Source organism: Muscardinus avellanarius, assembly GCF_963383645.1.
Source record: "Muscardinus avellanarius genome assembly, chromosome: 2".
In the NCBI taxonomy this organism is placed as follows: Eukaryota; Metazoa; Chordata; class Mammalia; order Rodentia; family Gliridae; genus Muscardinus; species Muscardinus avellanarius.
In genome coordinates, this window is record NC_137787.1 from 42,492,361 (window position 1) to 42,516,634 (window position 24,274).

General features: G+C 36.1%; 1 protein-coding gene across 1 annotated transcript in view; it reads right to left on the reverse strand.

The window, feature by feature from the left end:
* Window positions 1–24,274, reverse strand: part of SLC39A10 (solute carrier family 39 member 10) — a gene marked incomplete at its 3' end in the record, with an annotated part of 361,744 nt that overhangs the window by 15,720 nt on the left and 321,750 nt on the right. Inside the window, exons 3-5 of the mRNA XM_080689821.1 lie at window positions 22,985–23,192; window positions 2,642–2,811; window positions 933–1,139 (exon numbers count right to left, since the gene is read on the reverse strand). Coding sequence (XP_080545947.1) covers window positions 933–1,139; window positions 2,642–2,811; window positions 22,985–23,192 — 585 coding nt within the window. The remainder of the gene's footprint in view (window positions 1–932; window positions 1,140–2,641; window positions 2,812–22,984; window positions 23,193–24,274) is intronic.

Below are 24,274 nucleotides of genomic sequence, written 5' to 3' on the forward strand. Positions count from 1 at the left end.
AGATTTATTTTCAGCGTTCTTTTTCCCCTTGAAGAGTCTCCATACTGTTCTGTATAATCGCTGTACTAATTTACATTCCCACCAACACTGTATGAATTAATTCCTTCCCTGCTTCCTTTTTTCCTTTTTTTTTTTTTTCTGGTACTAGTGATGAAACCCAGAGTCTTTCTACCCCCAAACTACAACCTCAGCCCTTTTTTATTTTGAAATAGGGTCTTGCTAAGTTGCTGATGTTGCCCTTGAACCTGTGATCCTCCCGTCTAAGCTTCCAAAGTTCTGAAATCACAAGTGCATGTCACCATGCCCAGGTATCATTCTTGAAAACAAACACCATTTCCATCATTTCATCCTATCTTCTCCCTAAAAAGCCCCCTTATTCGGACCTCTTCTTACCTCTAGTACTTCTATTATTGGTAAGGCATCATTTGAAGTAAATTATGGAAAACCATTTTCATCAGAAAGGTATTACAATGAAAGTCACTAGTAACTGAAAATATTATTCAAGAAGACTAATGAGATTTGCTTATATTTACACATTTTTATAATAAACAAACTGATCAATACCTTTTTCCATCCTACTTAAACCAATCAGTTATGATGCAATACAATTTAACTAAAACAAAGACTGCTATATTTTGATTGTAAATGCCAAAATAAAGTATTAAAAGTAGTAAAGTTCAAAGTCAGCATTTCCCTTGAAGATTATCTGCTAAAAGGCCGAGATAGAGACTGAGTGCAGCTGAGTGGTAGAGCACCTGCCTAGCAGGGGTGAGATCCTAGGAGGTTCAATCCCCAGGAACACTCCCCAAAGAGAAAAAGAAATGAAGGATAGAGATGTAACATGCACTAATACAGTAAGTAAGATAAGCATGTGTCCATAGATGATTTGTGGTCTGAGCTATGTATCTCAGAAGACAGACAAAAATACTTACTCGTTGTTGTTTGTAGTGCTTAAACATTCTAATGCAGTGTTCAATGATAAATAGCAAGTAAATGCCTCCTAGAGCAACAAGTCCTTTCAATACAGCATCATACTCTTCCAAAAACTTCTTAGATTCATGTCCATTAGAATGTCCATGCCCGTGACCGTGCCCGTGCCCATGCGCATGCTGATGACTGTGATCGTGTCCACCCTGAGACTATTTGTAAGAATGAAGAAAATTTTTATAAGCAAGTAACTGAAATTTTAATCTTAAGATTATAATCTCTTAAAGAACATAAAAAAATACACTTTATCCTGTTTGTTAAATTTTTTTTATCAACACAAGACTGTTACGGGGCACAATGTTTTAATACAATACATGTCTGAATCAGAGCAAACATCTCTATCTTCTCAAACATTTATCATCTATTTGTGGTTAAAAAAAAATCTAAAATCTATTCTACTAGCTTTTAAAATATATAGTACATTCAATTTACCTACTGTTACCCTATCATGTAAATACTATCTCAGAACTTCTTTTTCCTATCAAACTATAACTCAGTACCCACTGATGACTCTCCATCCCTGCCTTTCCTCTATTCTCACTGGCCTCTGATAAAACACTGTTGTCCTCTCATCTTCTATGAGATCAACTGTTTTAGATTCCAGATATGTGTGAGATCCTGTGTGAACTGCTTTTAATTTTCAAAGTGCTCCCCTAGATACTATCTCACTTAAAAGATAGTCCTCCATTTCATTTACTCTATTCACTTCTCTGGAAAGTACTACTTTTCATTGTGGGGAAAAAAAGACCAAACTTAAATGCCAACAAAGGTTAGATCTACTGAAAGTATCAAATCGGAAATAAAAATAGGGAGTAATGAATCATAAACTTAAATAAACATGACCAATTAAATGCCAAGTATTTAGTAAAAATAAAACAAAACATACCAACTAATTCACCCAGCAGTTTACCACTGTGACTTCCTGGCTATACTTATAATCAATGCAACACTCATTATATATTTCTTTCTAAAGGCTTTTCTGGCATACCACACAAATAAAAAGATGTTATCACTCATTGCTGCTACTTAAAAACCCAATTGTTTGTATGTATGTATGTATGTATGTATGTATGTATGTATGTATGTATGTATTTATTTTTGGTGGTACTGGGGTTCCTGGAAACCCTTCTACCTCCAGGATACACTACCAGACACCTATTTTTTTTATTTTTATTTGGAAACAGGGTCTCTTAAGCCAGCGAGGCTGGCTTCGACCTGCGCGATCCTCCTGTCTCCACCTCCCAAGCATGGGGATTACAAGTGTGCGCCACCACGCCTGGCCTAATTTTATTTTTTAAAAAATCGACGGGTGTGTAGCGCCTATTTGCAATCCCATGACTTGCCAAGACAGGAGGATCACAAGTTTGAGGCCAGCCTCAGCAACTAGTGAGACCTTCTACAATTTAGTGAAACTGTTTCAAAATAAAAAATAAAATAGGACCGGGGGTGTAGCTCAGAGGTAGAATGTCCCTGGGTCCAATCCCCAGTACCAGAAAATAAATTGCTATTAAAACTGTGAAAATAAAAAAACAATCATATTTCATCCTAAGCAAATAAAACAATACAAATGCTACACCAGTACAGCCCTAGCTTTCTACTAAAGAATCCCTTTAACTTAATAAAAATAACTTTAAAAAATGAACAGATTTCTTACATGAGGCAGCAGATGAAGAAGGGCATCTCCACTCATTGTTCCTACAGCAAGTGCAACAAGGAATGTGAGAAGGAATTTGAAGCATCCCTGGTTAATGATGGGAACCAAAATCACACCTAGCAAGGACAGCAGGCTGATGACAGTGATAGAAATGATGCCACAAATCCACGCTGGAGGAAAGAAATGATCAACATCAGTATAAGTACATAAAACAAAAAAAGTACCAACAAAGAATAAACACAAGATAAATGGGTCACAGAAGATAGATAATCTTATCCAGACTATGCTTTTTAAGATGCTATGGTACTGCTGTGCTAAAAAACAAAACATAACCCTAACATAACCCACTTGAACACTTAAAAAATTAACTCAAATAAATAGTACCTTCAAAATGGCCTGCAATACTAGAAACAGTGACTTAAAATGGCTTTAGGCTGTGATTCACTCAATATTTAGACTGAAAATAAAAAGTTTCATATTCTAAAGGCAGAACCATAAGCAACAAAATTATTTATTCAAGAATATAATTATAAAATTCTCATTAGTATTAACATATCATAATTTTTATAAATGCTTCTAATACAAAGTTTAAGAAACTTAATATATTATCAGTCCAAAATGGAAGTATATTCACATGAGGAGGTAACAAGAGTCTAATACTCATAGCTTCATTGTTACAAAGAATATTTCAGTCCTCTTTTCCTTGATTTCTTCTCTATGCATAATTCTAAACTCCCCTTACTCTAACTTGACTTTTTGTACAATTTACTACCTTTTAAAAATCTCATCATGTGTATTTTAGTTTAAAAATTGTTTATTTTGAAATCCATCAATAAAGGATTACACTGAAGATGAAAATTCTGTAAAACTTTTAACCTATTTTTCTAGTCAAGTTTTTATATCAAGTCAAAATAAGTGAACAAAGTGAAAATATATCTTTTCATCAGGATAACTTAGAATTCCCATAAATAAATAGATTAGTAAGGAGGTGACACTCACTCGCCAAATGCTGAATATTATCAATAACATGTTTATCTAATGGACACTGAAGTCACAGAACCAATAATATTAACCTAACAGCCAATACTCATCAGCTAAATTAGCTTACCTAATTAAAATAAACAGGCCCTCTTCACTAATGGAAGCTTTGTGGTTTAACCCATATTTTAACATATAATTATCAAATAAATACAGGAACCTAGGGAAAATACACAACCAATAGTAGAGAGATGAGGATCTAGTCACTAGACTTGGATTCAGTGGCTTATTCCTTGGGAAAAGTTCTGACATAAGATGGAGCAAAAACTCAATTCCCAAAAAAACAGGTCAGGAAAAAAAAATATTACAAAGGTAACATCCTCATTAGTGGAACAGAAGGATAAGAAGAAGATTCCCCCAACTGATACTGGCACTATCAGGCACTACAAGTAACAGCAATGAGTGATAACAGAAAGATATATCTTCTTTCTTTCTTTTCTTTCTATTACTGAGAACTGAAATGAGGAGCATTCTACCTGAGTTACACTCCCACGCCTACTTTATTTTTTTTTTAATTTGAAATGATCTCATTAGGTTCATGAATGTTTCACTACTTGCTGCAGCTGTTCTGAAACCTGTGATCCTCCTGTCTCAGCTCCTCAAGCACTGTGATTACTGGAGAGTACCACCACACCTAGCTTCAGATTGATATGTATTCAAATAAGGTCTAAAGGCTCACTTAATAGTGCATAAGTGTGCATAAGTGCATTAATTCTGTTGCCTGTTCAGAAACAGAAATGATAAAACTGGTGAGGGTCTGACATTATTATTAGGTCAAGAGAGTGGTCCTAGGTACAAACTTCATAGACAGAGTTTTGAAGCCAATACAGTTACTGGCCAACTAACCAACAACAATGCTTATCCAAACTACCACAGCTCTCTAGCTCTAATCATAGCAGTGATGAAAACAAGGAGATTAAAGAGGTAACTTTAACTAAATGGAACACAGTGAAGCTGGCAACAAATATGTTAACCTGAAGATAAAATATGTCTCATACAGTAATATATAACTCTTTCTTTCCAAATATGTATTTTCCTTAGTTTGGTAATAATCCAATCTAAAACTTATTTCAAACCAACAACCTAAAAGTTACTTCAATTAAGAATTTAAATAAGAATGAAGAAAAGGCTGGAGAAAGACAGAAATGTATAATCCAAGATGCTCTGTAAATGAAATAAACAAGTGTATATACTAATGTAAATATAAAAGGATGGATACTCCCAAAACTAGACAAGGTCCCAAAATATACAATACATAGATTATGAACAAACTTGATATTGACACTTATATTTAGAAATTTTAATAATCAAAATTATTTTGACCAAAAATAGTCACCAAAATTGCCCAATGGTATTTGTTTTATTCCTGTGCCCCCAAATCCAAGAAAACTCATACAATATAAGTTAAAATCTATATTTGCAAAAATCTAATTGGGCAAATTTAATAATCCTGATTTATTCTTTTTTCTTGGGTCACACTACATTATATATTTGACTTCTTTATTAAAACATCTGAAACAGAAATTAAATTTCCAATCTTTACAGAAAACATCATTAACATGAAATATACATTTGAGATGGCAAACGGTATACAACATAATTAACAGATTAATAAAATATGAGCATGAGATGGGTATCTGAAATGTTGAGTTATTACATTTTGAAATTTAAGACCACACTAAAACAGTGTATCCATGAGCATTATACTAAGCACATATTTGGGAGGGGGGGTGTGCCGGGGTGGAACCCAGTGGCTTTCTACCTCCGGGCTATACTCCCAGGCCTATTTTATACTTAATTTGGAAACAGGGTCTCACTAAGTTGCTGAGAGTCTCACTGAGTAGCTGAAGATGGCTTTGAACCTGTGCGATCCTCCTCTCAGCCTCTCAAGTATTGGGATCACAAGCATGCACCACCATGCCCAGCTTCATATATTTCTTTTTAAAATTCTTGTAATATTAACTTAAATGCAAGAGTATATTAAATGTGAAAAAAAAACAGAAAAGTGTCCATTCAGCCAGAGACATAATTGCAATGTTTGGGGAAAATTATCACAAGTTCAAATAAATGGCTTTGGTCAATTAGCCAAAAGTCAACATCAAACAACAAATTAACCAAAATTTAATTCAATAAAAGTCAATTTTTGCAATATGCTAACAAAGGAAGATAAATATTATAAATGAAGACAAATCACTATCAGACTGACCCACATGAAACTAGCCAAGTGCTTATACATGTATTTGGGAGAGGATGTGTTACAGTAGTTTATGTTCACACAAATCAGTATAGACCATATGCATGTCTGTATCAGCTATGATAATTACATCTATTTTTTATCCATTTGACAAAGCAAATCTAATATGCCCTGAAAAAGTCCTATCTTATGTTTAGAAAATCTTTGTCATTTGTGTTATTTGACATTTGAAATTCAGAAGATATTATAATCTCACAAAAAAATGAAAAAGCCTTACACAAATCAATCTAGTTATGACACTGCTCAAATTCAACGGCAGGACTCTCATTGTGTCTTTAATACGTTTATTGGCGCAGTACAGTCTCATATCATAATGCAGTTTACAGTGATAGTGGCATATATGCACATACCACTTGGCAGGCTTTCCCCTGGCTCCTTCTATTCCCCCCTTCTCTTTATGGGGTACTGAGAGTGATACTGGTATTTTCACATATGTACATAATATCAGTGGAAGTGATTCCTTCATTGATTCTCCTTCTTGCCCTCCCTCTTTCCCCTAGACCATTTCCCTGGCTCCACTGGAGTTTCTCCTTTTTTAAGTTCTCTGGTATCCCAGTTACACCCTAGCTTTTGTATATGAAGGAAAATATATGACCCATCACTTTCTGTGACTGGTTAATCTCACTTAACGTTCTCCAGGTCCTTCCATTTTTCTGCAAACAACCTAATTTTGTCCTTTATTGCTGAGCAGAATTCCATTGTGTTTATTTATCAATAATTTTGTAGTTCATTCATATGTTGATGGACACATAGGTTGGTTCCATAATTTGACTATTGTGAATTGTGCTGCTATGAACACGGATATGCATATATTACTGTAATTCTCTAATTTCAGTCCCTTTGGAAAGACACCCAGGAGTGGTATAAATGGATGATATGGTAGATTACCAGTTTTCTGAAAAATTGCCACATTGATCTCTGTAGCAGCTGCACTAATGTGCCATCCTACCAACAGTGCATAAGAGTTCAAATTTTCCCATATTGTTGCCGGCATTTATTGTTTTTTGACTTCTTTAGATTGCCATTCTGACTGGGGTTAGAAGGAATCTCAGTATAGTTGCTGTTGTGGTAGTGGTGGAAGTGGTGGTGGTACTGGGGATTAAACAAGAAGCATTCTACCTCTGATCTGCACCTTCAGCCCTATTTTATTTTGAACCAGAGTTTCACTAAGTTATAGAGGACTTGGAACCTATGATCTTCCTGTCTTGGGTTCCCAAGTACTAGGATTCCAGGCATGTACCACCCAGCATACCTGGCTTTGAGATAAGTTTTCTTAATTTCTTGCTTACTAGAAACTATGTGAACTGACAACATACTAGCTATTGTCACATCATGAAGCTAGAAAGGACTTTAATAATCTACACTAAGATTACTCAAACTATACTCATTGGTTATATGAGACAGAGAGTATGTCATCAGAAAGGAAGGGGATATTTAATAATCACATAAGTTGGTGGGTATAGTAGTACATGTCCATATCATTTAACCCTAGCTACTCAGGAGGCCAAGCCAGGGAATCAAAAATTCAAGTCCAGTTTGGGCAATCAGCAAAACCCATCACAAAATAAAATGAAAAAGGGTATAGCTCAGCAGTAGCTAGCATGCACAAGGTTCTGGGTTCAACACCCAACACTACAAACAACAACAAGAAAAAAAAAAAAAAGAATATTTAGGTGCAGTTGCAGAAGCCTGTAATTCCAGCACATGGGAGGCTAGGAAAACAGGATCACAGGTTCAATGCCAGAATCCAGAGCATGCCAACTTAGACTTATTTCAAGATGTTAATGGTACCCAAGTGAACTACAGGTTCAGTGTAATATCTCTAAAAATTCCAAGTTCCTTTCCCCCCCAGAAATATAATACATACTATAATTCATGTGAAATTGTATGGAACCCCAAATATTCTTGAAGAACAAAGCTCAAAGATTCATATTTCCTGATTTCAAAACTTAAAATAAGGCTTTAGTAATCAAAACACTATTATACTGGCATATAGATAAATGGAATAGAGCCCAGAAATAAACTCACATAAATGGTCAAATGAATTTTGAAAAGGTTACTCAGGATGGAAAGTAAGGAAGGGCTAAAAGAGTGATATGTGCATGTATGCCTCTACCATCTTGTAGCCCATTAAGATGTATGACTACAATGCATACAATGCATTCTTTAAAAAAAAAAGAAAAAAATGTTTCCCCAGATCATTTAACAGAGAAAGCAGACTTTTCAACACTGATTAAAAAAACAAAAACAAAAACAAAACAAAAAAAACTGGAAATCCAAATGCAAAAGGATGTGGGTAAACACTTAACACCAAAACCAAAAACTAACTCAAAGTAAATCAAGGATAACTAAGATCTAAAACTAACTGATAGAAGAAAACATGGAGCCAATACTTCACAACAATGAATTTGGTAATGATTTTAGATATGATACCATGACCACAGATAGAAGAAGAAAAGAGAACAACTGGATCTAATGAAAAATTTTTAAAAGCCTATTCATCAAAAGACAATCATGGATGACTTCCAGGAAGATGGCACCAGAGAAAAGCGGTGATTACGAGTCCTGCTAACAATTGATCTCTAGCACCACAAAATCAACGCCTTTCACAGCCAGAATACAACATCAGCAGAGAAATAAAAACTATAAATACAAGGGACAGAGAAAAAGAGGGCTGGAAGAACAACCAGACACCAGAAAAGAAACCAGTGTGCAGTGCCATGGCACGGAGCCGCACCAGCACCATCTTCCCTCGCAGCACAAGCCTCCAGAGAGGAGGGGGAATCAGAACTGAGCTCAAAACCAGAGAGAAGATACACCGGCCTCACATCGGAGGACCGGGCAGCAGTGCCATATTGCTGGGGGCAGTGGCGAGTTCAACAGATGGCTCCAGATCAGCGCACTCAACAAGACACCAGGATCCAGAGGGGGAGGCGGGGGAGAGCGAGCTGAGGTGAGCATCTGCGGAACAGCCAGGCAGTATTCAGCAGTTTTTGGCACAAGGATCCTCTAAAGCTCCCAGGGGCCAGGCTCAGCACACCCTGCAGGGACTCAGAGCGGAGCTCAAAACCAGAGAATAAATATGCCAGCCTCATGGCTGAGGGCGTGGCATTGGTGCCATATTGCCAGCGGCGGCGGCAGCGAATTCATTGAGTCCACTACAGCTCCATCAGCGCACTCAACAAATGTGAGTCAAACTGCGGCCCCTAGAGGAGAAATCCCAGTACTGCACTCCCAGGGACTTGCGGAGATAGTGTCCCTGGGTCGGAGATTTTTGCAGTCCAACCCTGTGGGGGAGTGGCGGTGGCAGAGATATCACACCATAGTTGCAGCACCCCGCGGGAGAAAGCAAAGCCTGGAACCCCCACGGTCTAAAGGAGCCTCGATTGACTCCCTGGGTCTGAGACTTTGCAATACAACCCAGTAAAGGAGTAGTGGTGACTGAGATACCACAGACTCGAGATCCAGAGCACCTTAAGTGAAGTCATAGTGACCCAGGGAAGAACCCAGAAAAGACACAAACTTCTGAAATCAAGGGAATGAGGAATGACAATGGAGCAATGAATGCCCACAACCCCACAACATCAGACCCTGATAACACAGAAATTCAGAGATCTCTAGAAGATCAAATCAGGAAAATAACTGTAGAAATAATAGAGGACTTTTGAAAAGAATTCAGAGAGTCGAAAGAGATAAAGGATATAATCATTGGAGTAAAGGCCTCAATTCAAAGTATAAACAACATATTAGACCACATGGAGAAAAGAATCTCGCTCCTAGAAGATGATCACTCCAAAAATGAATGCATAGTCTCTAATTTAGAAAAAAAAAATCTGGCAGCAGGAATTTGACATTGAAGAAATATGGGCCCATTTTAAGAGAGCTAACCTAAGAATAATCGGAATAGAAGAGGGAAAAGAAGGTGAAACGAAAAGGATCAATAATCTCTTCAAGGAAGTGATAGCAGAAAATTTTCTAGACATAGAGTAAGAGGTCAATACACAGGTTCAGGAAACTTATAGAACTCCCTTTAGACAGGATCAGAGAAGAGGATCCCCATGCCACATAATTGTCAAAATGACTAATGTGGAAGCCAAGGAGAGAATCTTAAAGACAACAAAAACAAAAGGCCAAGTGACATTCAGAGGCAAACCAATTAGAATCACTCCAGACTTCCCAAACCAAGTCATGAAAGCCAGAAGGGCATGGAGTAACATATTCCAAACTCTGAAAGAAAACAACTTCCAGCCAAAAATTTCCTACCCAGCAAAACTATCTATCAGATTAGATGGGGAAATAAGAAGCTTCCATGACAAGCAGAAACTGAAGGAATTTGTCTTCAAAACCAGCACTAGAGAAAATACTGAAGGAGATAAACTGCAAAGAAGAAATATGTAATACACGCCAGAACCAAAGAAACAAGATTTCCCATCCAGCAGACAACTAAGCAAAGGAGAATAAACAGTATCTCAAACAGAAATAAAATCTTAACATGTTAGGAATTAAAAATTATCTCTCAATAATCACACTGAATGTAAATGACCTCAACTCCCCAATGAAAAGACATAAAGTGGCAAATGGATAAAAACAAGAATCCATCCATCTGCTGCTTACAAGAAATACACCTTACAAGTAAAGATAGGAACAAACTCAAGGTAAAGGGCTAGAGCAAAGTAATCCATGCTAATGGAACTCGAAGACAAGCAGGAGTAGCAACTATGATATCAGACAAGTTAGACTTCAAACCCAAACTTATTAGAAGGGACAAAGAACGTCATGTTTTACTGGTAAAAGGAATAATACAGCAAGAGGAAATAACAATAATCAACATCTATGCCCCAAACATATGTGCAGCTACTTTCATAAATCAAACTCTTTGTGACATGAAGTCACAAATAAATCCCAACACAATAATACTGGGAGACTTCAACACACCTCTCACAATACTAGACCGATCTTCCAGACAAAGGGTCAGTAAAGATGTCTCAGAACTAAAGAACACCATTAACCAAATGAACCTTTTGGACACATATAGAATATTTCACCCAACTACAGCAGAGTTTACATTTTTCTCAGCTGCTCACGGAACCTTCTCCAAAATAGATCACATCCTGAGACACAAAATGAGCACTAGCAAATTTAGAAAATGTTACATACTTCCCTGTGTCATTTCAGACCATAATGAAATGAAACTAGAAATCAACTATAAGAAGACCCAGAGAAACAACATAAACATGTGGAGACTGAACACCACACTTCTGAATGAAGAATGGGTCATAGAAGATGTAAGAGGTGAAATTAAGAAATTTCTAGAAACAAATGAAAACAAAGATACAACATATCAAAAGCTCGGGGACACTTTGTAGGCAGTATTAAGAGAAAAATTTATAGCACTGAGTGCTCACATAAGAAAAACAGAAAATCTTCAAATAAATAACCTAATGACATACCTCAAAGCCCTCAAAAAGCAGGAACAATTGAACCCCAAAGCCAGTAGAAGACAGGAAATTATTAAAATGAGCAGAAATGAACGAAATAGAGAATAAAAAAAACAATACAGAAAATCAACAAAACCAAAAGCTAGTTTCTTGAAAATATTAACAAGATACATAAACCACTAGCCAACCTAACTAAAAAAAAAAAAATCAACCCAAATTATGAAGATAAGAGATGAAAAAGGAGAAATTACTACTGACAGTATAGAAATCCAGAGGATTATCAGAAACTAGCTTGAAAAACTATACTCCAACAAAATGGAAAATCTGGAGGAAATTGACAACTTCCTAGATAAATACAATCTAACTAAACTGAGTCAAGAAGATACAGAACACTTAAACCAACCAATAACAATCAAAGAGACTGAAACAGCAATAAAGAGCTTACCATTAAAGAAAATCCCAGGACCAAATGGTTTCCCAAGTGAATTCTATAAAACCTATATAGAAGAGCTAACCCCAATACTCCTCAAACTATTTCACGAAATAGAAAAAACTGGGACTCTCCCAAATACATTCTATGAAGCTAACATCACACTAATACCCAAACCAAATAAACACAGTTCAAGAAGGAAAACTACAGGCCTATATCTCTGATGAATTTGAATGCCAAACTGCTAAACAAAATACTAGCAACACGCATTCACAACCACAGAAAGAAAATCATACACCATGACCAGGTATGGTTCATCCCACAAGACCATTTCAATAGACACTAAAAAAGCATTTGATAAAATTCAACATCCATTTATGATAAAAACACTGCAGAGAATTGGAATAGAAGGAACATATCTCAACATTATTTAGGCAATCTACAATAAGCCCACCGCCAACATCATATTAAATGGGGAAAAACTTCAAGAATTACCCCTAAAAATGGGAATGAGACAAGGATGTCCATTATCACCACTTCTCTTCAATATAGTACTAGAGACGCTCGCCAGAGCAATATGGCAAGAAAAGGATATCAAAGGAGTACAAATAGGAAAAGAAGAACTCAAAATTTCACTATTTGCAGATGACATGATACTATATTTAGAAAACCCAACAAACTCAACCAAAAGGCTATAGAACTGATCAATAAATTCAGCAAAGTATCTGGATACAAAATCAATCTTAAAAAATCAGAAGCTTTCCTGTACACCAACCATAAATCCACTGAAAAATAATGTCAGGAAACACTTCCACTCAGGATCTCCCACAAAAAAATAAAATACTTAGGAATAAACTTGACCAAGGAGGTAAGAGATCTCTACAAAGAAAATATAAAACACTGAAAAAAGAAATCAAAGATCTTAGAAGATGGAAGAATCTTCATGTTCATGGACTGGCAGAATAAATATCATTAAAATGGCTATCCTTCCAAAAGTGATCGCAATGCCCATTAAACTACCAAGGTCATTCCTCACAGACATAGAAATATCAGTCCTTAAATTTATCTGGAATAACAAAAACCCCAGAATAGCCAAGGTAGTTCTCAGCAACAAAAACCATGCAGGAGGAATCACAATACCTGACTTTAAACTATACTACAAAGCCATTGTAATAAAAACAGCATGGTACTGGCACAAAAACAGATACACAGACCAATGGAGCAGAATAGAAGACCCAGAAACAAGTCCACACATTCAGCCAATTGATTTTTGATAAAGGGGCCAAAAACATACACTGAAGAAAAAATAGCCTGTTCAACAAATGGTGTTGGCAAAACTGGTAAACCATATGCAGAAAATTGGAAATTAATCCCACTTTCTCACCCTGTACAAAAGTCAATTCAAGATGAATTGATCAAAGGCTTGGAAATCAAACCAGAGACCTTGAAGCTCCTTGAAGAGGGCATAGGCCCAACACTGCAACACAGAGGCACAGATAAACACTTTCTCAACAAGACCCCAAAGGCACAACAAATTAAAAGGCGAATCAATACTCGGGATTGCATGAAACTGAAGAGCTTCTATTCGGCAAAGGAAACTATCAAGAACCTCAATCGAGAGCCAACAGAATGGGAGAAGATTTTTGCCACCTACACCACCGATAGAGGACTAATATCTAGAATATACAGAGAACTCAAGAAACTCAACACTAAGAAAACAAAGCATCCAATAACAAAATGGGCAAACAAACTAAATAGACACTTCACAAAAGAACACTAAGAAAACAAAGCATCCAAAAACAAAATGGGCAAACGAACTAAATAGACACTTCACAAAAGAAGAAATTCAAATGGCCAATAAATGCATGAAAAAATGCTCAACATCACTGGCAATCAGATAGATGCAAATCAAAACTATCCTGAGATTTTACCTAACTCCAACTAGAATGGCAATCATTAAAAACACAAACAACAACAGATGCTGGCAAGGATGTGGAGAAGTGGGAACTCTAAAACATTGTTGGTGGGACTGCAAATTAGTGCAACCACTTTGGAAAACAGTATGAAGAATCCTCAGAAGAATGGGAACAAATACACCATTTGATCCAGCAATACCACTTCTGGGTATCTACCCAAAAGATAGGAAAGCAAACTATCAAACTAATGCATGTGTATCTATGTTCATAGTTGCACAATTCACCATAGCCAAACTATGGAACCAGCCAAGATGTCCATCAACAGATGAATGGATTACAAAACTGTGGGATATGTACACAATGGAATTTTACTCGGCCATTAAAAAAAACTCAATTTCATCATTTTCAGGGAAATGGATGGAACTGGAGGACATTATGCTAAGTGAGATTAGTCAGTCACAAAAAATAAGAAATCAGATGCTTTCCCTAATATGTGAGAGTTAGGGAGAAATGGGTCATAGGAGGAACCTTAGATGAAAAAGGAAATCCTATAGAGGAGCAAACAAGGCAAGCTAAAGGAGGAGAAAGGATGGGGGAAGAGGAAAATCTCTAAAACACACAATGTACTTAAACATATCAAAGTCAACCACTAAGCCAAGCAAGGGAAGGAGGGACGGGGAGGGAATGGGGTGGGAATTGGGTAGGGGTTAAATCAGTGATGTGTACATCTATGTACACACAAGTTTTTTTTTTTACCCCAATATGATGTATGAATATAATGCACCAATAAAAAATTTAAAAAAAAATCATGCTGGGTGTGGTGGCGCACACTTTTAATCCCAGCATTTAAAATTGGCTGAGACTGGAGGATCGCGGCTTGTGGACAGCCTCAGCTACTTAGTATAGCCCTTTGCAATTTAGTGAGACCCTATTTCAAAATAAAGAATTAAAAATAGGACATGGAGTGTAGCTCGGAGGTCAAATGCCCCTGGGTTCCATCCCCAGACCCACAAAAACCAAACAAACAAAAAAAAGACAATCACAACAGAGTTAAAGGCAATCCACAGAATGGGGTTCTATAAACTAGAAGGGATTAAGATTCAGAATATATAAAGAATTCCTGAAATTCAAGAGCCTGATTCAAAAATGGACAAGACTTCAATAGACATCTCTCCAAATATGACATATAAATGGCCAATATATACTTGAAAAGATGCTCACCATCACCAATTATTAGAAAAAAGCAAATCAAAACTATGAGATATCACCTCATACCTGCTAGGACAATTATTCTAAACAAAAAATAAGAACAAGTTATGATAAGAACAAGGACGCAGAAAAGCCAGAACTGTTGGTGGGAATATAAAATGGTATAGCCATTATGAGAAACAGTAGAGTGGTTCCTCAAAATATTAAAGGTAGCCGGGCGTGATGGTGTACACTTGTAATCCCTGCGCTTGGGAGGCTGAGACAGGCAGATCACACAGGTTTAAAGCCAGCTTCAGCTACTTAGTGAGGCTCTCAGCAACTTAGTGAGACCCTGTTTCCAAATAAAGTATAAAATAAGTTTGGGAGTATACCCTGGAGGTAGAAAAGCCCCTGGGTTCCACCCCCAGTACCACAAAATAAATATTAAAGGTAGAATTACCATATGAACCAGTGATTCTACTTCTGAATATGTATCCAATATAATAAACATATTAAATTGATGTTTCTATACTTATGTTTATGGTAGTATTATCTATAATAGCTTGGTGGAAGCAACCTAAGTGTCCACAAGCAGATGATTGAGATAAGCAAAATGTCATACATACATGCAATGGAATATTAATTGGACTTAAAAGGATTTTTAAGGTAGGCGTGGTGGCGCACGCTTGTAATCCCCACGCTTGGGAGGCAGAGACAGGAGGATCATACAGGTTTGAAGCCAGCCGCGCGCTGGCTTAGGAGACCCTGTTTCCAAATAAAAATGTAAAAATAGGTCTGGGAGTGTAGCCCGGAGGTAGAAGGGCTTCCAGGAACCCCAGTACCACCAAAAAAGAAAAAAAAAAAAAAAGGATTTTTAATGCTACAAAATGAATTAAATGGGAGGATATTATGCCTAGGGAAATAAGCCAGTTACAAAAAGACTGGCTTATAGGAGGTGGTCTAAACTATAAAGACAGACAATACTAAGGTTAAGAGGTTTGGGCCAGGGCTCAGGGTGAATTGGAGATTACTACTTACAAAGTTTCAGTTTTATAAAATGAAGAGAGAGCCAGGCGTGGTGGCACATGCTTGTAATCCCAGTATTCGGGAGGCTGAGTCCAGAGGATTGGGGTTTACGGACAGCTTCAGCTACTTAGTGAGGCCCTCTGCAACTAAGTGAGACCCTGTTTCAAATTAAAGAATAAAAAAAGGGCTGGGGGTGTAGCTCTGAAGGTCAAATTCCCCTGGGTCCCATTCCCAGACCCCCCCCCCACACACACACACACAAAAAAAAGATGAAAGGAGTTATGAAGATACTAGCAATAGTTGTATAGCATTAGGAGTGTATTTATTACCACCAAAGTGTATGCTTACTAAAGGTTAAGATTATAAATTCTGTTATATGTATTTAAACACAGTAAATATTTAGAAACTTTTGTTTTGTTTTGTTTTAGAAACACAGTAAAAATATTTAGAAACTTTTTTTTTTTGGTGGTACTGGGGTTCCTGGAAACCCTTCTTCCTCTGAGCTATACTCCCAGACTTATTTTATACTTTTTTTTAAAATTTGGAAACAGGGTATCTTAAGCCAGCACAGCTGGCTTCGAACCTGCAGATCCTCCTGTCTTTGCTTCCCAAATAGGTGGGGGGACGGGAGATTACAATGTGCACCACCACGCCCGGGCAAAATATTTAGAAACTTTTAAACAGCTAATTTTATTAATATATACATGTGCATATTTATATATGCAACCACCATATAAAAATACATGTATATAACATACATACACAATTACTTTTTAAAAAGTTAAACAGATAAAATGGCAAAGTCAAAACTAAACCAAAGTCCCCTCTTAAATCACTGTTTTTCTCACTAAATCATAGTATTTTCAGAGAATTTTTAGCTAAGTCTTTTATTTATCACTCAAGTATTTACCTCATAAATGTGGCTTCACAGAAAATATGATCTATAGAAAAATTAAGTACAATTAAACATAAAACTAATAAGAAATATTATCTTTACTAATCTAAATAGCAATCTTTCAAAAACTTGAGCTAATTAGAAGCTGGAAATGTGGCTCAGTGGTAGAGCATGAGGTCCTGGGTTTGATCTCTAGCATCACAGAACAAAAACAGCAACAAAATTTGAGTTAAAAAACAGTATTATAAAACAAATTTGTAACTGCACAAAACTGTCATAGAATATTTAGTTCCCCTCTATGTATGTTATCCTAAAAGTTTTATTATTTATTTTAATTTTGTTGTTTAACAAGTGTGATGGTACACAATTGTAATTCCAGTACTTGAGAGCCTGAGGTTTGAGGTCAGCAAATAGTGAGATTCATTAACCTATCAAGACTCTGTTTCAAAACTTAAAATAAAGTAGGGCTGGTGTATAGCTCAGAAATGGGTTCAATTCCCAGCGCCACACAAAAAGTTATAACTTCAAGCCAGATGTGGTGGCACATGTTTGTAATCTCAGTACTTGAGAGGCTGAGACTGGAGGATCACATTTCACAGCCAGCCTCAGCAACTTAGTGGGCTGTTTCAAAATAAATGAATATAATAGGCTGGGGGGTGTAGCTTAGAAGTAGAATGTCCCTGGGTTCACCCCCAGTACCATACACACAAAATAAAGAATTAAAATTTTTTTTCAGCTTTCCAGAACTACAATATGATAATTCATTCTTCTTCTAACATCTTGTAAATCTTCAAGAAAAATAATCTTTTTGACTTAAGAAATATGAAGATGTACTGAATACTGTACTTGAAATACTTTCCCATGGTATTTATTTTTAGACCTTATAACTTTTGAATTTTTAAATAAAAATAAATAAATAAATTTTTTAAAATAAATTCTCCTTATTTCCTAGGTGTAGGACAAAAGCAATACAGTAATAAAACTGTTTTGATTTCTAACCAAATTTTGTGTGCTTTTTCAATCACATTTTATTTGCTATAATAGGGAAGAAACCAAAAACCAATAAAGGTGTCTTTTTAGAAACTTATACCAAACTAACAATATGTAAACCATTAAATACAACTAGCAAATGTTTCCTTTATTTGTGCCTAAGATACTATATGCAATAAAAAGCCCTAAAAGTCTGAAACAAGCTTCACTTATTCTGCAAATTAGGTTGCTTAAAATGTTAAAGGTCTTCAAGCTTAGTTATTCACTAACTCCCTTTCTCATTATCAAGAGAGAAAATGCATTCTTTTAAAAAGAAGCTCTCATCTGTGGAAACTTTCTAATTAACTTGGTGCAAAGCATGTGCAAGATGGCAGTTTTCCACACTGCTTCAGCATTTTAATTGGCAGAAAATGCTTAGCGGCCTGTTCACTACCCCCCTTGGTAATTAAGCTAGGGTCAACTCTATGACTAACTGAGCCAATCTTGTGAAACAAACGATTTCTACCATCACCATATACAGCGTATTTGGTTTACAGCAGTTTTCGAACAAAGTTAATGAGGTAGTAGTTGTGTCACTATGGCAGATTTATACAGAACAAGTTAACCTTTTCTAATGGTGCAGCAGTCATTAAAAATAATTACTAGCAGGGCATTCTCTCTAACAATTATTAACATCTATCAGGACATAATTAATTCAAGCTGCATTTCTGACAATGCTAATAACCAACTGCAAACAACTAATCGATATTCACTATTAGTAACATATTTGTTTTCAAAACAAGGACAATCTCCTCTAGGCATTTTAGGTGGAATAAGCTGTAACTATCAATATTTCTAGAGTTAAGCCAACAGCCTCATTATAATATATGGACTATGCAACACTGCAACAGACAACTCTAATTAAAAATCATAATCCAGTCGATATAAAAACAGAACTAGGAAGTTTGTAGAAGACTTCCACATAAGAGATCATCTTGTCAGTCTCCATTTTTCCCTGTAAAAAACAAATATATTTTATTTCTAGTTAAGTTTAATCTCAGCTTCTCCTTTTCTTTTGCCAGTGAGAATTGATAGGTAGATGAGAGGGTATGTGCCTCTGAAGTATTTACTCATCTATAAAGTGCAATAAGGATGAAGTCCAGGAAGAGAACAAACCTTATCTGTTCTAAGATGAGGATTCAAACCCATACGTGTAAACTTTTTCTGTCTTTACTGCTACCACAATACTGAATTCAGCTTGTCTACTTTAGAAGACCATTCTGCTGGATTTTTTTCCCCACTGACTACTCTATACTTTGAAAATACTTTATATCAATACTCTACCACCTTTCTACCTATGTCTGCATTATCTGTCAAAATGCTACTAAATGCAACTACATAAATACATATATTGTTATCACATTCTAGCAAAGCACTTTTATGAACCTTTACAGCAAGAAGCAGAGCAATTATTAGCTTTGAATAAAAAATCTGGAGTTCACATGCAGCTCTGCTAACCTGGCAACCTGGGTGATCTTGTGGAAGTTATTTAATTTCTCCAAGCTTCGTTTCCTCACCAAATGGAAGCAAGTAAAAGTGCTTATCTCACAGTTGCATAAATTAAATGGGCTGGGAGGAGTGGCACACATGTAGTTCCAGCTACTCTGAGGTACCAGCTATTTAGAAGGCTGAGGTAGGAAGATCACTGGAGACCTGGTTTTGAGGCCAACCTTGGCAAAATAGTGAGACCTTATCTCATGAAATAAATATTTATTTGCTTAAATATATACATATATATTAAAATATCCTTGTAAGTCTTTAGTCCATGATAATGTCCCAATAGTATAGTCTAAAATAATTAACTTACCTATTCAAAAGTTATTTTCCTATTGAAAATAAACTAACCAGAAATACAAGTAGAGATGCCTAAGACACTTACCTTTTTATGTAATGATAGCATATCCTTTTATTTGTACTTTTTCAAGCTTTATGAAACATCTCTATCCCAAATAAAAACCTTATATATGAATCTTATGTTCTGGAGCATATGTAACTTTATTCCTTAAGCATGAAAGTTGTTACTTTTTTTGTGGTACTGGGGATTAAACCCAGGGACATTCAACATCTGAGCTACACCCCAGCCCTATTTTTTATTCTTAATTTTGAAATGGTCTCACTAAGTTGTAGAGGGCCTCACTATGAGCTGAGGCTGGCTATGAACCTGCAATACTCCTGTCTTAATTCCCAAGAACTAAGATTATAGGTGTGTCCTACCTCCCAGCTTTTGAAATTTTTTTTTTTGGTTTGTTTGTTTGTTTGTTTTGGTGGTACTAGGGATTGAACCTAGAGGCATTCTACATTTGAGCTACATCCCCTGCCCACTGTTCTTACTTGGAACAGGGTGTCACCAGGCTGATGAGTCTTACTTGTTGAGGCTGTCCTTGAACATGCGATCTTCCTGTCTGAGAATCCCAAGTATTGAGATTAGAAGCATGTGCTACCACACTCAGCTACATAATCTTTTTTTCCCCCCTTTGGTACTAGAGATTGAACCCAGGGGCATTCTACCTTGGAACTACATCCCCAGCCCTATTTTTTTATTCTTTATTTTGAATCAGGGTCTAAGTTGCAGAAGGCCTCATTAAGTAGCTGAACCTATGATCCTCCTGTCTCAGCCTCCCAAGTACTGGGATTACAAGTATATGCCACCTCGCCCAGCTGACAATTTTAAACTTTGTCCTTTAAGTATTTTATCTTGCCAGAATTCCATTTTTAGTCCATATCTGTGATCATTTTAGTCACTTTAATTACTACCTTCTAGAGCCACTACAACCTGTGCGTTTCAACTAGAACCAACCACTATCAGAAGTCCTAGTAATTAACACATCATGACTTTATATATGACCTTCAAAGATACTCTGAAAAGCAAAGAATCAATTCTTTAAACAAATAAAAAGTGAGGCTAGTGTGGTTACACTATAGGACTCCCTCAGAAATGCCAGGTGGTTGGCTTACAAAGTATCAGTTACTTCTAGAAAGCTTTAACTAGGGTAAAATCAATTCTCTTTCAACTTCTCCTAGGCTTTCTTCTCCATCATCTAGTTGACTAGATAGCTTCACTGTGCTGTTAAGGTACCTCCCTCTTACTTTTTCAAAACTTCTAAAATTTTACTACATTAAATCTGTACCTTTTATTGGATCCCAAATGTCATTATAATTCATTCTTTTGATAGAATCTGGAACTCTGATATTTTTCACTTCTTTTTTTCTTGTAAAATCAGTTATGAAGTTCAATTGAGTCTATTTCTTTAGAATATTCTAACTCCATCCGCTCTACCATAACCTTAGTTCATGTCTTTTTTTTAGATTGTTCAAATAACCTTGTTACTTTTCCTGCCTGTGTTCTTGTTTCCCTTTCAAGATATCCTTATATAAAGGAATGATTTATCTTTCTAAAATAAAAACAAGATTCTGACTTAAAAGTTTTCTTGAGAGTGATTAACATTTAGTTAATACATTACTTTTATTTACTTAAACACATATTACAGGCTCTGTTCTAAACTCAATTCATTTAACCCTCACAACATTCTTAACAGGTGGGTAATGTTAATTTTTCAATAAGCACCCTCAGGATCTCAGAACTAGTAGAGGGTAGCACTGGAACTCAAGCCTATGTTTGTTTAACTATTTTGTCTTCTATGTGCTTAATGGTAAATAAATTTTTTTCCCACAAAATTTTTTCCCATGTAATTTTAGCAACTATCCTGAAGGAGATATTTTGTGATTTTTTTTATAGAAAAGAAAACTAAGGCATAGAGAAGTTAAGAAACTTACCCACAGTTCCCAGTCTCTCAGTGACAAAGTCAAAAGACCCTAAAGTGTGTCTGATAAAATCTCTGGGCAGCTAATCTCTGAACTATTTTCTTCTACATTTACTTGAGTCTTTGTGTTAGTCAGCTTTTTGTTGTTCTGACCAAAATACCTGACACAAAGAACTTAGAGGGGGAAAAGGTCTATTTTGGCTCATGTTTTCAGATGTTTCAGTTCACGGTCAGGAGACTCCACTGCTCTTAGACCAAGAAGAGGCAAAACATTATAGTGAGAGGGCATGGTGAAGGAAAGCTGCTCCACTCGTGGCAGCCAGAACCAAGAGGGTGGGGGGCGGTGGTAAAGAGAAAGGGGCAGGGACAAGTTAACCACTTCCAGGGCATGCCCCAGTGACTTATCCACTCTGCCTACACTTTTCACCACCTTGCAGTAGTCCATTCAGACTATTAACCCATCAAATGGATGAATCCACTGAAGAGGATCAAGCCCTAGTGATCTAATCACTTCCCCAATGCCCCACAAGTGGACATTACTATAGTAGATATGTGATAGAGTCTTTTGGGGATCATTCCAGATCCAAAAGCAGCCTTTTGACTTTTGTCATGTATCTTTATACTATTTAATACTTTTCATTATAACTCTACTATATTCTTATGTCTTTGAGAGCATGGATTTGACATGATGGTCTAGTTATATCTTTTCTCATACATAACTACATCAATGTTTACTGTCTCAAAGTTCAGTCCTGCTGGGTATGATAGTACACACCGTAAACCCAGTACTTGGAAGACTGAGATAGGAGGATTTCAGGTTAAAAGCCATCCTTAGGAACTTAGTGAGACTCTCAGCAATCTAGCGAGACCCTATTTCAAAATAAAAAATAAAAAGTGCTAGTGGTATAGTTTGGTGGTAGAATGTACCTGGTTCAATCCTTAGTACCAAAAAAGAAAGGAGTCCTTTCCTTGATTATAGGCTTTCCATAGTATGACACATGCCTCTTTACCTTTTTATTTTTGTCTCTTACCTTTAGGTTAAGTAATTATAACACCAAATAACTTTAATTAGGGGCCCCATTATTTACATTTGCTCATTTATGGAAAACTTTTACTTTCCTTTTAATGTTTTAGTATGTTTCTTTAATGGTTTTCATAGTAATTCATTCCTCTATGCCAGAAAAGATAAAATATTAAAAATGCATTGTGTCTCCTGTAGTCTCTCAATATTTAAACCTGTTTGAAACATATTAATGTCTGACACTAAAAGGAAGCCAACAACTTAAGAGTTGCTTTCTAATTAGACTACCGTTTAGAACATAAGTACAGGTACTATTTTAAGGAGAAAAAACTTAAATCTCATCTTACCTGATGCCCCTATATTTGCTTTATCTTCAGGAACCAGATTTTTATCCTTATTTAAATCTTCAACTAAAAGTTTGTCAAAATGCTCAATACAAAGTCTGCTGTCAATCTGATATAACAATGCAGGGCAAAGATATGCAAATAGATCACGTGAGATCGGCGTGTCTGCACCATGACCATAGTGTTTTAATAACCGAGTTACATTCAAACACTGCAAGAAAATTGATAGAACAAATTAAGAAAAAGAATGTCTTTAAGATTATGCAGAAAAATAAGTTACAATATAATAAAATATTTAAATACTACTTAAAAATAATGTGTGATTCAGACATTTAATACAAATAAAACTTTTTAAAAAGGACACATTAGTGATACATTCAACTAAATTACTTAACATTTCATAAATTTTAATCATTTTTCTACTTCCAGTAATGAAGGATGAATTACTTAATTATATCCCCAAGATTCTTAGTAGATGAAGAAAATATTACTTCCCTATCAAAGAGCAATCAGTCACTCAAAACTCATAATATAGAGATTTTCACTGTCAAAAGCACTCCAAAAGCCAGGCGTGGTGGTGCACGCTTGTAACTGCCTGCGCTTGGGAGGCTGAGACAGGAGGATCTCACAGGTTCAAAGCCAGTCTCAGCTATTTAGTGTGACTCTCAGCAACCTAGCGAGACCATTTCCAAATAAAGTATAAAATAGGTCTGCGAGTATAATCCGAAGGTAGAAATAGAAAAGCCCCTGGGTTCCACCCCCGGTACCACACAAAAAAGAAAAAAAGAAAAAAAAGAAAAAAAAAAAGAGCACTCCAAAAGAATCCACATTGGATTGGAGATGAGGATGTATCTCAGTGGTAGAGCAACTGTCTAGTATACACGAGGCCCTGGGTTCTATTCTCAGCATAGTGTTCCCTTAAAAAAAAATCCATCTCAAAACATGAATATTTTAAGCAGGAATGCCCATGCATGTAATCCCATTACTTAGGAGGCTGAGACTGGAGGATCACAGGTTCACTGCCAAATTCTGCAACTTATGAGGCTATGTTTCAAAATAAAATAGGGATAGGATATAGTCAATGGCAGAAAGCCCCTGATTCCATCCTCAGTACAACATACACACACACAAAATAAAAAAATAAAAAATAAAAAATTTTTTTGGAAAATTCTAGTCTAATGTAGGTTGAGGGAGATAAAACTGTAAGATGGAAAATGGGCAACTTTATCAACTGGTACTTTAAAATAAAATTTAAAAAAGCAGAAAACAAATAGCACACGAGTTTGGATCCAT